We start from the raw sequence: 20300 nt of genomic DNA, 5'->3' as shown, positions 1-20300 counted from the left end.
ATGGACATTTGGACTTTTATGTGATTCAAAGCAATAGTCTAGTTTTGACATGATAATTTAAATACTCAAGCATATCAACAAGCAACCATGTCTTTCAAAATATCAATGCTAAAATAAGTTATCCCTAGCCCATCATGCTCAACCATTGATCCATTCATGAAATACACTCTCATATTAGCTACACCCAATACTCAAGTATGATCATATTGCCTCCTAGTTGGTGCTTTTATAAGAGAAGATGGAGACTCAAATTCAAAATAAAAATTGCATAAAGTAAAAGAAAGGCCCTTCGCAGAGGGAAGTAGGGATTTGTAGAGGTGCTAGAGCTCAAAGCGAAAAACTTAGAGATAAAAACATTTTGGGAGGTGTATCCATCCCACCAACGAAAATGACTTAGAGTCCCCAACACTTTCCATGCTAGATATATCATAGGTGGTTCCCAAATAGAAAATAAAGTTTATTCCTTTTTCCACCATACTTTCACTTTCCATGGCTAGCCGTATCCACGGTTGCCCTCCATACCAACACTTTCCAAGGAATTTATTATTTGACAACATAAAGTAAATTCATTTTTCATTTCGGGACTGGGCATCCCTAAAACTTTTGCCTTACTCTCGTGCAATGACAAGTGAATAAACACTCATCGTGAGAATAACACATCCAGCATGGAAAATATTAGCCACCCCTCACCGTTCCGCGAGCGAAACGAACACACAAAAGAGAAGTTTATTTTGAAAATTAGAGATGGCACATACAAATTTGCTTAGAACGGCAAAAGAATACCGCATATAGGTAGATATAGTGGACTCATGTGGCAAAACTGGTTTAAAGGATTTTGGATGCACAAGTAGAGATCATACTTAGTGCAAAATGAAGCCTAGCAAAAGATTGAGAAGCGACCAACCAAGAAACGAATAATCTCGTAAGCAAGCATTAAGCATAATTAACACCGAATAATGCACCACAAGTAGGATATAAATTTCATTGCATGACTATTGACTTTCGTGCTTGCATAGGGAATCACAAACCTTAACACCAATATTCTTACTAAAGCATAATTACTCATCAACACAACTCATATATCACATCATCATATCTCAAAACTATTACTAAGAATCAAGTTTATTTTGTCCAATGATCTTCATGAAAGTTTTTATTATATCCTTCTTGGATATCTATCACTTTGGGACTAATTTTCATTTGTTGCTTCTCATAAGCTCAAACAAATATAAGTGAAGATCATGAGCATAATTTTTTTCTTTCTCTCAAAATAATTTAAGTGAAGCAAGAGAGAGTTTCTTGAAAATTTTACTAACTCTCAAATAAATCTAAGTGAAGCAAGAAAGCATTTCTTCAAAAATACTAAGCACACCATGCTCAAAAAGATATAAGTGAAGCACTGGAGCAAGTCCATAGCTCATAAAAGATTTAAGTGAAGCATAGAGAGCAATTCCAACAAGTCATGACATAATTTTGGCTCTCTCAAATAGGTGTGTCCAGCAAGGGATCAAGACTTAAAACACAAAATAAAACAAGCAAAGACTCATATCATACAAGACGCTGCAAGCAAAACACATAGTATGTGACGAATAAAAATATAGCTTCGAGTAAAATACCGATGGTCGTTAGAAGAAAGAGGGGATGCCACTCGGGGGCATCCCCAAGCTTAGTTGGTTGCTCATTTTTGGATAATAGCTTGGGATGCTGGGGCATCCCCAAGCTTAGGCTCTTCTATCCTTCCTTCATCCATCGTAAGATAACCTAAAACTTGAAAACTTCAATCACACAAAACTCAACAAAACCTTCGTGAGATCCGTTAGTATAAGAAAGCAATCCACTGCTATAAGTACTGTATCAAACCAATTCATATTTTGTTTTTTGCATTATATCTACTGTATTTCAACTTTTCTATGGCAAAGCCTCATCAAAGAAAACAATAGAGCCATCAAAATAAGCACACAACGCAAAGAAAACAGAATTTGTCAAAATAGAACAGTCTGTAGCAATCTGACTATTTCTAATACTTCTGTAACTCCAAAAATTCTGAAAAATTAGGACGACCAGGGTAATTTGTATATTAATCCTCTGCAAAAATAATTGGCATTTTATCATGCTCTGGTGATTTTAAACAATTGTTTTCTTGAGCGCATAAGTTTTTGTTTTTCAGCAAGATCAAACAACTATCACCCAAGAAGATCCTAAAGGATTTACTTGGCACAAACACTAATTAAAACACAAAAAACACAATCATAACAGTAGCATAATTGTGCAAACACACAAGAACAAAAAGCAAAAAGCAAAAATAAATTTTATTCATTTGGTTGCCTCCCAACAAGCGCTATAGTTTTACGCCCCTAGCTAGGCACAAGATTTTATTTATGCTCACATGAAAAATAATAATTGAAACACAAAGAGAGCATCATAGAACATGTGACAAACACATTTAAGTCTAACATACTTCCTATGCATAGGCATTTTGTAGGCAAACGAATTATCAAGACAAGAAATATCTAGCATATGCAGGTAATTTAGTAACATGAAATAATATAAAATATCATATTAATGCATATAAAACATCCAAAACAGATAATATAATAGCATGGAACAATCAAAAATTATAGATACACTGGAGACGTATCAAGCATCCCCAAGCTTAATTCCTGCTCGTCCTCGAGTAGGTAAATGATAAAAGCAGAATTTTTGATGTGGAATGCTACCTAACATATTTATCCATGTAATTTTCTTTATTGTGGCATGAATGTTCAGATCCATAAGATTCAAAACAAAAGTTTAATATTGACATAAAAACAATAATACTTCAAGCATACTAACAAGGCAATTATGTCTTCTCGAAATAGCATGGCCAAAGAAAGCTATCCCTACAAAATCATATAGTCTGGCTATGCTCCATCTTCATCACATAAAATATTCAAATCATGCACAACCCTGATGACAAGCCAAGCAATTGTTTCATACTTTTGATGTTCTCAAACTTTTTCAACTTTCACGCGATACATGAGCGTGAGCCATGGACATAGCACTATAGGTGGAATAGAATATGGTGGTTGTGGAGAAGACAAGAAGAAGGAGATAGTCTCACATCAACTAGGCGTATTAATGGGCTATGGAGATGCCCATCAATAGATATCAATGTGAGTGAGTAGGGATTGCCATGCAACAGATGCACTAGAGCTATAAGTTTATGAAAGCTCAAAAGAAAACTAAGTGGGTGTGCATCCAACTTGCTTGCTCATGAAGACCTAGGGCAATTTGAGGAAGCCCATCATTGGAATATACAAGCCAAGTTCTATAATGAAAAATTCCCACTAGTATATGAAAGTGACAACATAGGCGACTCTCTATCATGAAGATAATGGTGCTACTTTGAAGCACAAGTGTGGTAAAAAGGATAGTAACATTGCCCCTTCTCTCTTTTCTCTCATTTTTTTATTTTGGTGGGCTTCTTGGCCTCTCTTTTTTTGTGGGCTTCTTTGGCCTCTTTTATTTTTTCCTCACATGGGACAATGCTCTAATAATGAAGATCATCACACTTCTATTTACTTACAACTCAAGAATTACAACTCGATACTTAGAACAAAATATGAATCTATATGAATGCCTCCGGCGGTGTACCGGGATGTGCAATGAATCAAGAGTGACATGTATGAAAGAATTATGAAAGGTGGCTTTGCCACAAATACGATTTCAACTACATGATCATGCAAAGCAATATGACAATGATGGAACGTGTCATAATAAAATGGAACGATGGAAAGTTGCATGGCAATATATCTCGGAATGGCTATGGAAATGCCATAATAGGTAGGTATGGTGGCTATTTTGAGGAAGGTAATAGGTGGGTGTATGGCACTGGCGAAAGTTGCACGGTACTAGAGAGGCTAGCAATGGTGGAAGGGTGAGAGTGCGTATAATCCATGGACTCAACATTAGTCATAAAGAACTCACATACTTATTGCAAAAATCTATTAGTTATCAAAAAGAAGTACTACACGCATGCTCCTAGGGGGATAGATTGGTAGGAAAAGACCATCGCTCATCCCCGACCGCTACTCATAAGGAAGACAATCAATAAATAAATCATGCTCCGACTTCATCACATAACGGTTCACCATACGTGCATGCTACGGGAATCACAAACTTTAACACAAGTATTTCTACAATCCACAGTTACTCACTAGCATGACTCTAATAACCATCTTTATATCTCAAAACAATCATAAGGAATCAAACTTCTCATAGTATTCAATGCACTTTATATGAAACTTTTTATTATATCCCTCTTGGATGCTATCATACTAGGACTAAATTTATAACCAAAGCAAATTGCCATGCTGTTTAGAGACTCTCAAAATAATATAAGTGAAGCATGAGAGTTCAAAAATTTCTTTAAAATAAAACCACTGCCGTGCTCTAAAAAGATATAAGTGAAGCACTAGAGCAAAATTGCCTAGCTCAAAAGGTATAAGTGAAGCTCGTAGAGTATTCTAATAAATCATGATTCATGCGTGTCCCTCTCAAAAGGTGTGTCCCTCTCAAAAGGATGATTGTGGCAAACTAAAAATCAAATACTCATATCATACAAGACGCTCCAAGCAAAACACATATCATGTGGTGAATAAAAATATAGCCTCAAGTAAAGTTACCAATAGACGAAGACGAAAGAGGGGATGCCTTCCGGGGCATCCCCAAGCTTAGGCTCTTGATTGTCCTTGAATATTACCTTGGGGTGCCTTGGGCATCCCCAAGCTTAGTCTCTTGCCACTCGTTGTTCCATAGTCCATCAAATCCTTACCCAAAACTTGAAAACTTCACAACACAAAACTCAACAGAAAATCTCATAAGTTCCGTTAGTACAAGAAAATAAATCACCACTTTTGTACTGTTGTGAACTCATTCTTTATTTATATTGGTGTAATATCTCCTGTATTCTAACTTCCCATGGTTCATACCCCCCGATACTACCCATAGAATCATCAAAATAAGCAAACAACACATAGAAAACAGAATCTGTCAAAAATAGAACAGTCTGTACTAATATGGATAGTTCGAATACTTCTGTAACACAAAAAATCCTAAAAATTAGTACAACAGAGGAAATTTGTATAAAAATCATGCGTAAAAAATTCAGAATTTTATCACGCTTCTGTGATTATTAAAAATTCTAGGACTGGGCGCAAAAGTTTCTATTTTTCAGCAAGATCAAATCAACTATCACCGTAAACCATCCCAAAGGTCTTACTTGGCACAAACACTAACTAAAACACAAAAACACATCTAACCAGAGGCTACATGAAATATTTATTCAAAAACAGGAAATAAAAATTTTGGGTTGTCTCCCAACAAGCGCTTTTCTTTAAAGCCTTTTAGCTAGGCATTGATAATTTTAATGATGCTCACATGAAAGACAAGAATTGAAGCATAAAGAGAGCATCGTATAGCATGTGAAAAACACATCTAAGTCTAACATACTTCCTATGCATAGGCATCTTATAGGCAAACGAATTATCAAGGCAAGCAAAAACTAGCATATGCAAAGAAGAAGAAAGAAATAATAGCAATCTCAACATAACGAGAGGTAATTTAGTAACATGAGAATTTCTACAATCATATTTTCCTCTCTCATAATAGTTACATGTGGGATCATACTCAAATTCAACAATTTAGCTATCACAAAGCATATTCTCTACATGATCCACATGCATGCAAAGTTGACACTCTTCCAAAATAGTGGGATTATCATAAAATAAAGTCATGACCTCTCCGAACCCACTTTTATCAATAATTTCATAAGATTGATCATACTCCAAAGTGGTGGGATCATTATTTCCTAGAGTTGACACTCTTCCAAACCCACTTTCAATATTATTGCAAACACTATTATCATGAGGCTTAAATAAATTTTCAAGATCATAAGAAGAATCACCCGAATCGTGATCATTGCAATAAGTAGTGGACATAGCGAAACTAGCATCCCCAAGCTTAGGGTTTTGCATATTATTAGCACAACTGACATCAATAGAATATATAGTAAAACCATTGCTATCATGCTTTCTATTCAAGGAGCTATCGTGAATCACTTCATAAATTTCTTCACAATTTTCAGATTCACGAATTTCAAGCAAAACTTCATAAAGATAATCTAGTGCACAAAACTCACTAGCAATTGGTTAATCATAATTGGATCTCTTAAAAAGATTAGAAAGTGGACGAGGATCCATAAACTTAGATTGTTAGCAAGCGAAGATGCAAGCAAATAGAGGGCACATGGTAACACAAACAAAGATAGCAAACGACCAAAAAGGCAAACGAAAAAGACGAAAGGAAGAAGGGAGAATAAAAAGGCAAATCTTTTCAAAAATCGTTTTAGAAGTGGGGGAGAGGAAAACGAGAGGCAAATGGCGAATAATGTAATGCAAGAGATGATAGTTTATGATGGGTACTTGGTATGTCTTAACTTGGCGTAGATCTCCCCGGCAACGGCGCCAGAAATTCTTCCTGCTACTTCTTGAGCTTGCGTTGGTTTTTCCCTTGAAGAGGAAAGGGTGATGCAGCAAAGTAGAGATAAGTATTTCTCTCAGTTAGAGAACCAAGGTATCGATCCCGTAGGAGACAACGCACAAATCACCAATACCTGCACAAACAATCAAACAACTTGCACCCAACGCGATAAAGGGGTTGTCAATCCCTTCACGGTTACTTGCAAAGTGAGATCTGATAGAGATAGATGGAACTAAACAAAAGATAAAGTAAATATTTTTTGGTATTTTTGGTTTATAGATTGGAAAGTAAAAGATTGCAAAATAGTAGATCGGAAATTTATATGATAGAAAATAGACACGGGGGGCATAGGTTTCACTAGAGGCTTCTCTCAAGATAGCAAATAATACAGTGGGTGAACAAATTACTGTCGAGCAATTGATAGAAATGCGCAAAGTTATGATGATATCTAAGGCAATGATTGTGAAATATAGGCATCACGTCCGTGTCAAGCAGACCGAATCGATTCTGCATCTACTACTATTACTCCACACATCGACCGGCTCCTGCCTGCATCTAGAGTATTAAGTTCATGAAGAACAGAGTAACGCATTAAGTAAGATGACATGATGTAGAGGAATAAACTTAAGCAATATGATGTAAACCCCATCTTTTTATCCTCGATGGCAACAATACAATACGTGCCTTGCTGCCCCTACTGTCACTGGGAAAGGACATGATACGTCTCCAACGTATCTATAATTTATGAAGTATTCATGCAATTATATTATCCATCTTGGATGTTTTATGGGATTTACTATGCACTTTTATATTATTTTTGGGACTAACCTATTGACCCAGAGCCTAGTGCCAGTTCCTGGTTTTTCCCTTGTTTCAGTGTTTCGAAGAAAAGGAATATCAAACGGAGTCGAAACGGAATGAAACCTTCTGGAGAAGTTATTTTCGGAAGGAAAGCAACCCGGGAGACTTGGAGTCCACATCAAGAAAGCAACGAGGAAGGCACGAGGCAGGGGGGCGCGCCCACCCCCCTGGGCGCGCCCTCCACCCTCGTGGCTCCCCTGACGCATTTCTTCCGCCTATATATATCGATATACCCTAAAACAATCGAGGAACAGAATAGATCGGGAGTTCCGCCGCCGCAAGCCTCTGTAGCCACCAAAAACCAATCAGGACCCTATTTCGGCACCCTGCCGGAGGGGGGAACCCTCACCAGTGGCCATCTTTATCATCCCGGCGCTCTCCATGATGAGGAGGGAGTAGTTCACCCTCGGGGCTGAGGGTATGTACCAGTAGCTATGTGTTTGATCTCTCTCTCTCTCGTGTTCTTGATTTGGCACGATCTTGATGTATCGCGAGCTTTGCTATTATAGTTGGATCTTATTTTGCTTCTCCCCCTCTACTCTCTTGTAATGGATTGAGTTTTCCCTTTGAAGTAATCTTATCGGATTGAGTCTTTAATGATTTGAGAACACTTGATGTATGTCTTGCCGTGCGTATCTGTGGTGACAATGGGATATCGCGTGACTCACTTGATGTATGTTTTGGTGATCAACTTGCGGGTTCCGCCCATGAACCTATGCATAGGGGTTGGCACACGTTTTCATCTTGACTCTCCAGTATAAACTTTGGGGCACTCTTTGAGGTTCTATGTGTTGGTTGAATAGATGAATCTGAGATTGTGTGATGCATATCGTATAATCATACCCACGGATACTTGAGGTGACATTGGAGTATCTAGGTGACATTAGGGTTTTGGTTGATTTGTGTCTTAAGGTGTTATTCTAGTATGAACTCTAGGGCTGTTTGTGACACTTATAGGAATAGCCCGACGGATTGATTGGAAAGAATAACTTTGAGGTGGTTTCATACCCTACCATAATCTCTTCGTTTGTTCTCCGCTATTAGTGACTTTGGAGTGACTCTTTGTTGCATGTTGCGGGATAGTTATATGATCCAATTATGTTATTATTGTTGAGAGAACTTGCACTAGTGAAAGTATGAACCCTAGGCCTTGTTTCCTAGCATTGCAATACCGTTTACGCTCACTTTTATCGCTTGCTACCTTGCTGTTTTTATATTTTCAGATTACAAAAACTTATATCTACCATCCATATTGCACTTGTATCACCATCTCTTCGCCGAACTAGTGCACCTATACAATTTACCATTGTATTGGGTGTGTTGGGGACACAAGAGACTCTTTGTTATTTGGTTGCAGGGTTGCTTGAGAGAGACCATCTTCATCCTACGCCTCCCACGGATTGATAAACCTTAGGTCATCCACTTGAGGGAAATTTGCTACTGTCCTACAAACCTCTGCACTTGGAGGCCCAACAATGTCTACAAGAAGAAGGTTGCGTAGTAGACATCAGGACACCGCAAGATTGAACCCAAAGGTAAGCACTTCTCCCATTGCAAGAAAAACCAATCTAGTTGGCCAAACCAAACTGATAGTTCGAAGAGAATTACCAAAATATCAAATCATGCATAAAAGAATTCAGAGAAGATTCAAATAATATTCATAAGCTGGTCATAAATCCACAATTCATCGGATCTCGACAAACACACCGCAAAAGAAGATTACATCGGATAGATCTCCAAGAACATCGAGGAGAACATGGTATTGAGAATCAAAGAGAGAGAAGAAGCCATCTAGCTACTGGCTATGGACCCATAGGTCTGTGGTAAACTACTCACGCTTCATCGGAAGGGCAATAGAGTTGATGTAGATGCCATCCGTGATCGAACCCCCCTCCGGCAGGATGCCGGAAAAGGCCCCAAGATGAGATCTCACGAGAACAGAAGGTTGGGGCGGTGGAAAAGTGTTTTCGTGGATACTTCTGGTGGTTTGGGAATATATGTGAATATATAGGACGAAGAATAAGGTCAGGGGGTGTTGGAGTAGGCCACAAGGCAGGTCCCCCCCTAGGGCGCACCCCTGTGGCTTGTTGTATTCACAAGGCAGGTCCCCTCCAAGGTCTCCTGGCTTGGAGTCCAAGTCCAACAGGTGTCTTCTGGTCCAAGAAAAATCATCGCGGAGGTGTTATTCCATTTGCACTCCGTTTGGTATTCCTTTTCTGCGAAACTCAAAAACAAGGAAAAAACAAAAACTGGCATTGGGCTCTAGGTTAATAAGTTAGTCCCAAAAATAATATAAAATAGCATATTAATGCATATAAAACATCCAAAACAAATAATATAATAGCATGGAACAATAAAAAATTATAGATATGTTGGAGACGTATCAATTACTTAGAAAGAAATTCAAGGGTTGGAGTATTAATGTTGAGGCTGCTATAAAGAAAAGAAGGAATGCCCTCCTTATGGAGTTTGACATTCCATATGTGTTATCTGAAACTAATCCCCTTTCTACTGCTGATTTTGATAGAATGAAAGTAATTAAAGCTGAACTAGATGAGATTTGGAAAAAGAAGAAGAAGAGACCGCCTTGTGGCAGAGATCTAGAGATGGAAAAAATCCTTGAAGGCGATCGTAATAATACTTACTTTCACTCATTGGCTAATCATAGGCACCGCAAAAGTCACTTGTCTAAGCTGATTGGCCCAGATGATCCTGTGACATCCACTTTTGATATGCTTGATGTTGCCACATCCTTTTATAGAAACTTAAACCAGATATCCATGCATGTGGATCCTAATGTTTGGTCTGAGGAGGATAAGGTTGTATTAGAAAGGCCTTTCTCTGAGGAGGAGATCGAGGCTGCTATCATGGCATCATATGTTAGTGGGGCTCCAAGCCCTGATGGTTTGTCCTTCATCTTTTATCAAACCTTTTGGGACCTGATCAAGAAAGACTTTATGTCGCTGGTTAAAGATTTTGAGGATGGGACCTTGGGATGTTTATAGACTTAATTTTTTCCATTATTACTCTTATTCCTAAAACTCCTAATGCAAAAGAGAAGAAAAACTTCAGACCTATAAGTCTGAGTAATTATGCAGTTTTTTATAAAGCCATGACTATTAGGGTTTCCTCCTTATGTGATAGACTCATCTCTCCTAGTCAGTCTGCACTCATTAATGGCAGGTTCATTTTGGAAAGTGTTGTTATGGATCATGAGGTCATTCATGTGATTCATAGGTCTGGTGTGATTGGTACAGTTCTTAAGTTAGACTATGAGAAAGCCTATGATAGGGTAAGCTGGGATTTCCTTACGAAAATGCTTACCTCTAGAGGCTTTGGGAGTAAGTGAATAGGGTGGATTTGTAGCTCTCTCCACCAAAGCCCCTTTTTGTGTTATGATTAATGATACTAATGATCCTCATTTGGGGAGGGGGGTTAAAACAAGGTGAACCCCTCTCTCCTTTACTTTTCAATTTGGTGGTTGATGTCTTTTCTAAGATGTTATCTGAAGTTGTTCATCATGGGTTGATTGCTGGTCTCCTTCCAAATGTTGTCCCTGGTGGTGTTGTCAGCCTACAATATGCTGATGAGACCATCCTTTTCCTAGATGCTTCCTTGGAAGATGCTAGCTAGGAATCTGAAGTGGGTTCTGGCCTGCTTTGAAAGGCTCTCTGGTTTAAAAATGAACTTTCATTATAGTGATCTCCATACTATCCATGTGGATGAGGAAATGTCTAAATGTTTTGCACAGATCTTACGATAAGGGATTCCCCTTTCAAATACCTGGGTGTTCCTTTACAGTTCAAAAAAACTTAGGAGGGAAGACCTCCAACCTATTATTGATAGGATCATCAAAATTATCTCTGGTTAGCTGGGTAGGAATCTATCTTATATGGGCAAACTTATTCTGCTTACTACATGTATTAACACCATCCCTACTTATTTAGTGTCTATTATGAAATTTCCCAAGTGGCCTATTGAAGCCATTACTTCTCAAATGCCTCACTTTTTCTAGGGAAACATGGGAGATGAACACAAGTATTATTTGGCTAATTGGGGGCTTATCTCCAGGAAGAAAGAATTTGGTGATATGGGAGTACCTAATCTTAGGGATTTCAATTTGGCTTTGCTTGCCTCTTGGAGCAAGAGATTTTATGATGAGAGAGATAGTGACTGGAAGAAGCTCCTTTGTTTATGCTACTAGCAAACCTAATATTCTTAGGGCTAAACCTGGGATGGGTTCTCCCTTTTGGAAAAGTATTTCTTGGGCTTTTAGTGTTGCAAAACCCTTTTACGAATGGGTTCTTGGGGATGTGCAGAATGTGGCCTTCTGGCATGACATCTGGATAGGGGACTGCTCCCTCAAAACGTTTTTGGGATCACTTTCAGATCTGCCAGCAACATGATGCTACTATTGAACAAGTCTGGGATGGGGAGACCCTTCAACTTACATTTAGGAGATGTGTGGATGAGTTTATTTTGTCCAGATGGTTCGAAATAGTTGATATGGTTAGGAGGTGATGAGGACATGGGTACCACAGTTACACCCATATCCCCTGCTGTTTTACCTCTTGGAACAATTGCTAGAGCTTGCATATGCCAGTTTAATTATCAGGTACTTTCGTTTCTTAGTAATGTTTCTAGTGTTCATGAGAATATGATGCTGCCTAACTTAGATACATTTGTGTTGCTTGCAATTGAAGGGCCTAGCACAGACAAGAAGGATGATCATTGGAGCATGATCAAGTGTGGAGATGAATGTGCGTGCGAAGAGAACAAGAACGGAGGTTCTAGTGGAGATTTCCGGACTTTGAAGCCACCATGATGACATACAAGAAGATGGACGAAATATACAAGATGACCTTTCATAAATTTCGTTCATAGCTTATTATTGGTGTTGCGCCACCTTATTTTGGGCCAAGCCCATGTAATCTATTTTTAGAGTCTGTATTGTAGGGGAAATGACTTAGGAGGTGTTTTAGTCCCACCTTGCCAAGGGTGGACAAATCCCCTCTCTTTTCCCTATAAATATAGCCGGCACTGTTTAGACTTGGGGATTTGTTTAGTTAAAAGTTAGTCATTGCAACTTCGTGTACTTCGTTTGTGTCCAACGACCAGACCAAGACCGCTTACGGATCCCCACCATTATCAATACTTCATATATATTTGTAATATTCAGATTGCTTTATCATATTCTTGCTCGTTCTTCGATTGCTTGCAGGAATAGACCTTCGTGGTCAGGCTGACCATGCTTCTGGCATCGTCAGTAACCTCAGGAGATTGGTTTAGCGATTGCTAAGGCGCAACGTCGTGCACGTTTGTAGTCGGATCGTCAAAGTCGGCTCCACCAAATCGATAGTTATCATCTCATCGAAAGATATCAGGAGGTTTAATTTTTATGATAATAAAGATCAACCGGTTTGGATGCTGGAACCTTCTGGCAAACAGTCTGTTAAATCCCTTTAAAAGATAGTGAACTTTGGTGGGTCTCTTCTGAGCTGAAAGATTATATTTGGAAAATTAAAGTTCCACCTCATATCCATGTGTTTCTTTGGCTTATTTTTAACAAGAAGAGATTAACTAGGTATAATCTTGGTAAGAGGGGGCATGTGGATGACACCTCTTGTGTTTTCTATAGTGAGCCTGCAACCGTACAACATTTATTCTTTGATTGCACTGTTGCAAAGGGAATCTGGTATGTCATTGCTGAGTGTGTTTGCATTTCTGTGCTCAGTTCTTTCACTTCTTTGATTCCTTTCTGGAAGCATAAGAAAAAAATAGGAAGTTGTTAACTTGGTTTCATCGACTACCTTGTGAGGCTTATGGCTTTTGCGAAATGTCTGTGTTCCAGGGGCTAAAGTTGTGAAGCATGCGATGCATCTTGGATTTGATCGGCTTGTTGGTCAGGCAAGTGGAAGATCTTGTGTTCAGGCAATCAAGCTGCTCTTCTTCTTCGGTGCATAAGGCTGCTCAATCATTGGCGAGGGGAGCTGCTTAGGATCGCTTGGTCTAGTGAGTTGTATTGGTGCTCGATAGCTTGTTTTGTTGATAATCAGTGTATAGTGTTGAGTCATTCATGTTTGTTTGTAAGAGTGAAGTTTAAACCCCTGTTATTCTGATGCAGCTACCTTTGGCTTTGCCGAGGTCGAGCGTTGTAAAACGTCTTATAATGGTTTCTGCTTTGACTTAATAAAAGTTTGGGTGGAGGGGGGCTTTGATTAAAAAAACATCAAGTTGATTGGAGGATTTGGTGTCTCCGCAATGATATGCTTCATGGCAAGAATGCTCCACCGTTGAGGTGTCAAGAGGTTACCTGTGCAACTACTTTTCCTTGTCGGCTTAGGTAGAGAAGCAGTCTATTAAAAGTACAGTAAAAGAAAAAGCATCTATCCAAGTATTCACCTGCAGCGATCCTTCAAAGCAGCCTAAGTAGAGCCCCACATGGCCTCCGCCACCTCCTAACTAGGTGGCTCTCTCGGTTAACGGGTCGTTCGTGAAAAAAACTGGTCCGTTTTGGCTTACAAATTCTAGTTTCATTGCAATGATGCCCTCGAAGCCAAAATTAGTGTGATGATGGAGAGGATTGCACTAACTCTACAATAGTCATAGCTACTTGTGGTGATCTAATCGAACAATTTCACTGCCGCCTCAGTCACTGGAGTGTTCCTCTTATGGACACTTGGTGTTGGAGATCGAAACCATCTTGAAGAACCATGGGTTTATTTCGCTGAAAATTGCACGCAACCAAAATAGAGTTTGTCACAGCCTTGCTAATCTATGGTGTTACGAGGTAGCACCGCTTGTTGGTTGCGCCATGTGCCAGACAATGTTTCTTTGGCCGTATTTAGCAGATTATAACTCTTTTTCTAAGGACTAATACTTACTACTATTCCTTCGCAATTTGTTTTTGCCATAGCAACACGACGCGCCGCCGTGTGTGTTCCCTGCGCTCGATCGCTTGCGCCAATTGGACTCGTCCTCCCTACAAACTCCAGCCAACCAATCGGGAAACGACTTCCCATCGCTTTCCCCTTCCCCCCGCCCGCATGCTGGGCGCCGTCCTCCGCGGCCCGGCCTCTCCGATCCCGCCTCTCTTCCCCGCGCCGGGGCGCCCACTCATCCACCTCTCTCGCCGCCTCCCTGCCGCGCCCGCCATGGCCGACGCCAAGAAGACCGACGCGCCGGCGACCCCGGCCCCGGAGCCGCCCGAGAAGCCGCTCCCCGGCGACTGCTGCGGCAGCGGCTGCGTCCGCTGCGTCTGGGACATCTACTACGACGAGTTCCAGGACTACCAGAAGGCCCTCGCCGCCCACTCCTCCGCGTCCCCCGCCGCCGATCCCAGCGGCGACAGCAAGGCCTCCGCCGACGAGAAGATCAAATCATGAGACCCCAGGATTCAGGACCCGTATGTGTATGCTTTGACTTCCCCTGTTCTCAGATTGGATTCTTGGTCGTGTAAGATATGTCAGCATTACTCACAGCATTACAGTTAAACATCCATTGTATTCTCACCGTGTATGCTGCAATTGTACTTACTGCTCATCATTCTTTGCGTGACCAAAGATGCCCCTGGTTATGAATACAAGTTCCATTTTTGTGCAGCAGTTCAATTCATGTTTGCACATACTTGCTGCAAAAATTGGTCAAATTTGTGTCACCAAAGATGCTCCTGGATATCAATAGAAGTTCCTTTCTTGTGCAACACTTCAATTCATGTTGCAGATACTGCTGAAACTGGCCAAATTTGGTGCGACAAAATTATTTCACCATAGTAAAACTCTAGCCAAGAAGCCCCAACCAATCACCAATGCTATTAGAATCAGGAGAGATTAGCGAGTTTGTTACATCGTTTGTTCTCATGACCGATGACGGCACCGGTACATACTACAAAGGTGTTACTTATTCATGCATTCACATAGAACCTATTGATCATCGTCCGAACCACCAAAGGGATCCTCACCGTGTGTGTGCCGTCCTCCCATGTCAGGCTGCCAAAGGTGTACCTCCCCTGAACCTTCAGTTTTGCCTGGAATGCCACCTTGAATGTTAACCTGTTGACTGTCGAGTTGAAGGTCAGGAGCGAGGGGTTCACGGTGACGTTCACCCCTGGAGGTGCTTCCACACGGGCTCTGTACTTGGACGTGACCGGGCCGACATTGGTGACCGTTCTCGACACCGACAGTTTGCCCCTCAGTTCAGGAATGGTAATGGATGGGACGTTCAGGTTCAGCTGCGATTTTGGCGAATGTTGACAGGGTGTGTGCTGCTGAACCATGGAGGCGATGGCTGAGTTGTTGTAGCCCATGGAGCAAAGGAAGCGCACGTAATCAGATGGTCTCATGTCGTACACGAGACCAGGGTGTGCAGCCCTATTTGGATCCACATGGCCACCTCCATAGTCGAAGGGATTCGCCTGCTTGTAGGGCGCTGCTTCAGATACCATCTCGAATCCATACTCGTCACGGACATTGGCTACAAAGATGTAGACCTGTTAGTTAAGGGTAGAGTATGTGTGACAAGGTGAAGCATATGACCATTACCTGTTGTGACCATTGCTGATTTTACTGCAGCCGGGCTCCAATTAGGATGCATTGATTTGAGAAGAGCGGCCACGCCTGAAATGTGTGGGCAGGACATTGAAGTTCCAGAATCAATCTTGAAATTCACAGATCCCATGGCCGATGATAAGGCTACAGAAGGTGACCATGAAGCCAAAATGTTTACACCCGGGGCAGTTATGTCTGGCTGCAGAAGTTAGATGGCAAGAGAAGAAGCGTGTTTATTTGGAGTTTAAGCTTAGTTGAATGCATCAAGGACAAACTTGGGTGGTCAGCTGAGGGAGATAATTACCTTCAGAATTGATGGAGTCAGAGAGCTTGGGCCCCTAGATGAGAAGTATGCAACTTCAGGGCCTATCAATTCTCCAAGAATTGTTTTTGCGGAGCCAAACTGAACCATTGGGTTTCTGTTTATGTAGAAAAACAAATCTCAACATGGCTCAACAGACACTATAACATCATAAATCAGTTTTTTCGCAACTACGGAATCATATATAATACTGATTTATGTACCTCGTGCTAGTAGTATATGCAAGTATGGCTGTTCCAACTTGATAGTCTACTTGAATAAGGGGAATATCAAAAGCAGATGCTATATCTTTGGTTAAAAACTGCGCGAAGATGACTCCTACACCACGGGCCTTTTTTACGGTCTCTACTGCCACCTGGGATGCTCGCTGTCCTCGTGTTTGGAAGCAGAGCACCACATTTCCTTTTACTAGAGTAGCATTCAAAGATCCTGCAGTGCAACTTCTGCAGAGGCATTAGCCAAAAGGGGAGTGTATTTTATAGGATCAATAAAGAACAGAACAAGGATGACGAGGCTTACCTTGCATCAGTATCATCAGCATTATCAGATGAAACATCTTCAGCATATACTATATGCATGCTTGTCGCAGCATGCTTCCCGGAATACATTGTTTGACCCTGCAACCACGGTACATGAGAATGCCAGACGCAGACAGGGATATATCAACAGTTTGCAACCATAAAGTTCAAATCAATAATTCAGATGAAACTCTTACCACATAAGTACTATTGTTGCCCAGGGTGATCTTTGCGAGGAAAGTCCGATCGATGGTACCCGCAGCAACGGTTAGAACCCATGGTGCAGAGTTGATCACTGTCTCTGAATAAGGACCGGAGTTCCCTGCTGAACAGACCACAGTGATCCCTCTCACAACGGCGTGGAAGGATCCAATGGCCAGGACATCATCAACATAAGCAGGGAGAGGTGGTGCTTGGCCGAGGGACACTGAGAGCACATCGACACCGTCATGTATGGCAGCATCGAAGGCAGCAAGGATGTCTGCAGAGGTACAATCTCCGGTAGCCCAGCACACCTTGTAAACAGCCAACCTAGCCCTCGGTGCTCCTCCCCTCGCCACACCACTGGCAAGCCCCCTGAAGCTGGCGTCGGGCACTAGAGCGCCGGCAGCAGTGGACGCCGTGTGCGTCCCATGCCCGACGGCATCCCTTGCCGACATGTACTCGTGGATGTCAGTCGTGTTCATCTTCCCGTACTCGGCTTGGTACCCTTTGACGAACCACTTCGCGCCTATTATTTTCCTATCCTATCATGAATCTGAAGTCACCACCAGGATAGTACATTCTCACAACTAAATGGTAAGCAAACTGAAAGGAAAGAGCAGGCATGCTAACCTGTTGCAGTTGGAAGCGTTGAACCTTTCTCCGGCGACGCATTGCCCTTTCCACCGCCGTGGAACATCGCCGATGCCGTCGTCTCTAAAGCTGGCTGACTCCGGCCATATCCCTGAAAAGTTAAGATCCCAAGAAAACCTTAGTCAGCACATTGCAGTGCCAGTTGCAATCCTGATTTCTGCTATACAACTGAAGAAATGCAGTCTCACCTGTGTCTAGCACACCGATGATGGAGTCCTCCCCGAACCTGCTCCCGGAGAGGATTCCGCTCCCGCCGGACGGCGGCGACGGGTTCACCCGCATGAAATCCCAGCTCCTGGTGGTGTGCAGGTCAAGCACCCGGTTCCGAACCACCCGCACAACCCCAGGCCAATCTTTTTGATTTAATAACCAGAGCAAAAGGAGAAACAGTTAGCAGAGAGGAAGGAGCAATTAATTTGTTATTAAGAACAACGGCAAGATGTGCAGGCCCGGCCGCTCACCGGAGAGCTGCGCCGCCTGCGCGTTGGTGAGCACGGCGGCGAAGCCGGAGAAGCCGTGCCTGTAGCTGTAGAGGATGGCGTCCTCGGCCGCCTGCTTGCTGCGAAATCGCAAGGCCACACACACAGCTCTTGAGTCTTTGAGGCGTTCTCCAAAGTAAGAAGAGGAAGAAGAAGACTCTTCTCTAACCTGCCGAGGACGGCGGCGAGCATGCCGTGGTGCGAGTCCCGGACCAGCTCCGGGTGTAGCTCCGGGTGCAGCTCCCCCATGTACACAATGTGCACCTGCAGATCGGCAGGCCAAGAAATAAGCAAACACGCAACCATGGCAAGCTATGCGCCGCCACCGAACACCATGGTGAAGCTTGAACGGACGGCTCACATTGGCGCAGGAGCAGAGGCCGAGGCCGAGGCCGAGCAGCAGGAGGAGGAAGACGACGACGACGGGGGGCTTGTCAGCCATGGCCGCCGCAACGGTAGCTCGAGAAGGAGCGGAGGCCGGCCGGCGCCGGGAAAAATGGAGGGCTGCGGCGGAGTGGAGTGGTTTGAAAGGCGAGAGGAGGAGCCGAGGCGAGAGAGGGGCAGGGGGGTTGGTGTCGTGTCTTGCCGTGGCCGGCTTCTCTCTCGGGCAGGCTCCTGTCAGCGTTGGACCTGGACTCGATTCAAATCTCCTACCAGTAGTAGTAAGTACAGTGCCGAGTACCCCGCAGCAGCCACTGTTGCAGTGGATCTGCTTGCTTGTCTCTTTGTTTACTCTTTGTTCTTCCTCCTGACGCAGCGATGTGCTCCTCGGGCGCAGTTTTCTAATGGAGCCGAGGTGATCACTGTCGTGCTCCCACTCCCATCCCACCCTCGACCCGTTTGCTGCCTGTGCCGGAGGTGTTGGCGTCCGGCCGAACGCGCCTCGCCCTTTGGGTGCTCCGCTCACTTGTTTTTTTTTTCTTGCCCTTTGCTTCGGAGTGCCGCAGCATTTCCAGCCAATTTTCTTCATGGGACTACCCAAGATAATAAAATACTGAAAGAAAGATATTTGGTGAAATTCGAATTCCATTGCTATAAAGCGAGATTGGCTGATTTCAAAGGCGGAAGCAACTCTAATTTAGCAAATACGGAGTATAATAGTTGGTTTTTTTTTGTTTTGCGGATTTGTTGAAGTTACTGAGAGCCTCTTATTGCTTTCTCCGTGCAGCAAATTAGTGTCAATAGTAGTACAAAAACATACTCCCTCCGTCCGAAAATACTTGTCGAAGAAATGGATGTACCTAGACATATTTTAGTTCTAGACATCCATTTTTATCCATTTTTCCGACGCGTATTTTCGGATGGAGGGAGTGCTTATTTATAATTATGATTGGGTGATTTCACATCACAAATACAAATCAAATATATGGTCCAAGATTTGTCTTAACTACGCAAAATAAGGCATTTCCAGGCATATAAGGTAGGAGATAATAACATTACTAGCTATTATATTAGATAATGACACTATTAGCGGTTATATCTCGACAAAATTAGGGTGCATCTTTGATTTGCATGATTCTCAAGATGCAGGAATAGAAAAAAAATATAGGTTCGGAATGATGTGTCCTCTTGAATCCTATAGGATTAGGAAACCACCAAAATAAATTGTCGATCTTTTTGCTGCGTGTGTGGGTGCTGGTGGTGTTGGCGCCTTGCCGGTTGGGTGCTTGACTCACTTGTTTATTTCTTGACAATGTTTTGCAGCGCCGCGGGATCCACCCAATTTTCATTGCGAAACTACCCATCATAAAATATTGAAAAAAAGATCATCAAATTCAAATTCACTGCTATGAAGGGAAATTGGCTAAGTCCAAAGTTGGAAGCAACTCTAATTAGCAATATAATAGTTGAAGTTACTGAGAGCCTCTTATCACTTTCTCCGTGCGGCGAATTTGTGTCAATAATACCAATAGCATACTTATTTATAATTGTGATTTCACATCACATAAATTGAATATTAATCCGGTTGTTATTTGTCCAAGCTTTGTCTTAACTACACAAAATGCGTCCTACATTTCCAGGCATATAAGGCAAGACATAATAGCATATTGTATCGTATAACAACATTATTGGCCACTATATCGTCAACAAAATTAGGGTGCATCTCTGATTTGCATGTTTTAAATATAGGTTGTGAATTACATGTCCTCTTGAATCATACAGAATTAGGAAACCACAAAAAATTTCAACCGATCATTTT

General features: G+C 42.0%; 2 protein-coding genes across 3 annotated transcripts; one reads left to right on the top strand and one right to left on the bottom strand.

Moving 5' to 3' along the window:
• The first annotated feature begins 14331 nt into the window (after nucleotides 1-14331).
• Nucleotides 14332-14981, top strand: LOC109778143 (uncharacterized). The gene has a single exon (XM_020336701.4). The coding sequence runs from the start codon at nucleotides 14427-14429 to the stop codon at nucleotides 14763-14765; it is 339 nt and encodes a 112-aa protein (XP_020192290.1). The 5' UTR covers nucleotides 14332-14426; the 3' UTR covers nucleotides 14766-14981.
• A 186-nt stretch (nucleotides 14982-15167) lies between these two features.
• Nucleotides 15168-18839, bottom strand: LOC109778142 (subtilisin-like protease SBT3.6). 2 transcript variants are annotated; one of them, XM_040390687.2, is made up of 11 exons: nucleotides 18462-18839; nucleotides 18270-18364; nucleotides 18083-18180; nucleotides 17810-17974; nucleotides 17601-17712; nucleotides 16964-17507; nucleotides 16768-16865; nucleotides 16452-16688; nucleotides 16231-16345; nucleotides 15921-16125; nucleotides 15168-15852 (listed from the first exon to the last, which is right to left on the bottom strand). In XM_040390687.2, exons 1-11 carry the CDS (start codon nucleotides 18540-18542, stop codon nucleotides 15284-15286), a joined length of 2319 nt encoding a protein of 772 aa, XP_040246621.1. In that variant the 5' UTR covers nucleotides 18543-18839; the 3' UTR covers nucleotides 15168-15283. The 2 variants fall into 2 exon arrangements, with proteins under 2 accessions (XP_040246621.1, XP_020192289.1); XM_020336700.3 differs by having other exon boundaries at nucleotides 16452-16691; nucleotides 18462-18838.
• Between the last annotated feature and the right edge of the window lie 1461 nt (nucleotides 18840-20300).

The sequence above is a fragment of the Aegilops tauschii genome, chromosome 5 (genome assembly GCF_002575655.3).
Source record: "Aegilops tauschii subsp. strangulata cultivar AL8/78 chromosome 5, Aet v6.0, whole genome shotgun sequence".
Taxonomy (NCBI): domain Eukaryota; kingdom Viridiplantae; phylum Streptophyta; class Magnoliopsida; order Poales; family Poaceae; genus Aegilops; species Aegilops tauschii.
This window is presented reverse-complemented; position numbering and strand designations above follow the sequence as displayed.

What these genes read in the sequence shown, in the direction of transcription:
- LOC109778142 (XM_020336700.3), bottom strand. Translation starts at nt 18,542, where the DNA reads ATGGCTGACAAGCCCCCCGTCGTCGTCGTCTTCCTCCTCCTGCTGCTC. An exon ending in GCATATACTACTAGCACGAG is followed by an intron (nt 16,346 to 16,451) that starts GTACATAAATCA and finishes CTACATAAACAG; the next exon opens with AAACCCAATGGTTCAGTTTG. An exon ending in TGACTCCATCAATTCTGAAG is followed by an intron (nt 16,126 to 16,230) that starts GTAATTATCTCC and finishes TAACTTCTGCAG; the next exon opens with CCAGACATAACTGCCCCGGG.
- LOC109778143 (XM_020336701.4), top strand. Translation starts at nt 14,427, where the DNA reads ATGCTGGGCGCCGTCCTCCGCGGCCCGGCCTCTCCGATCCCGCCTCTC.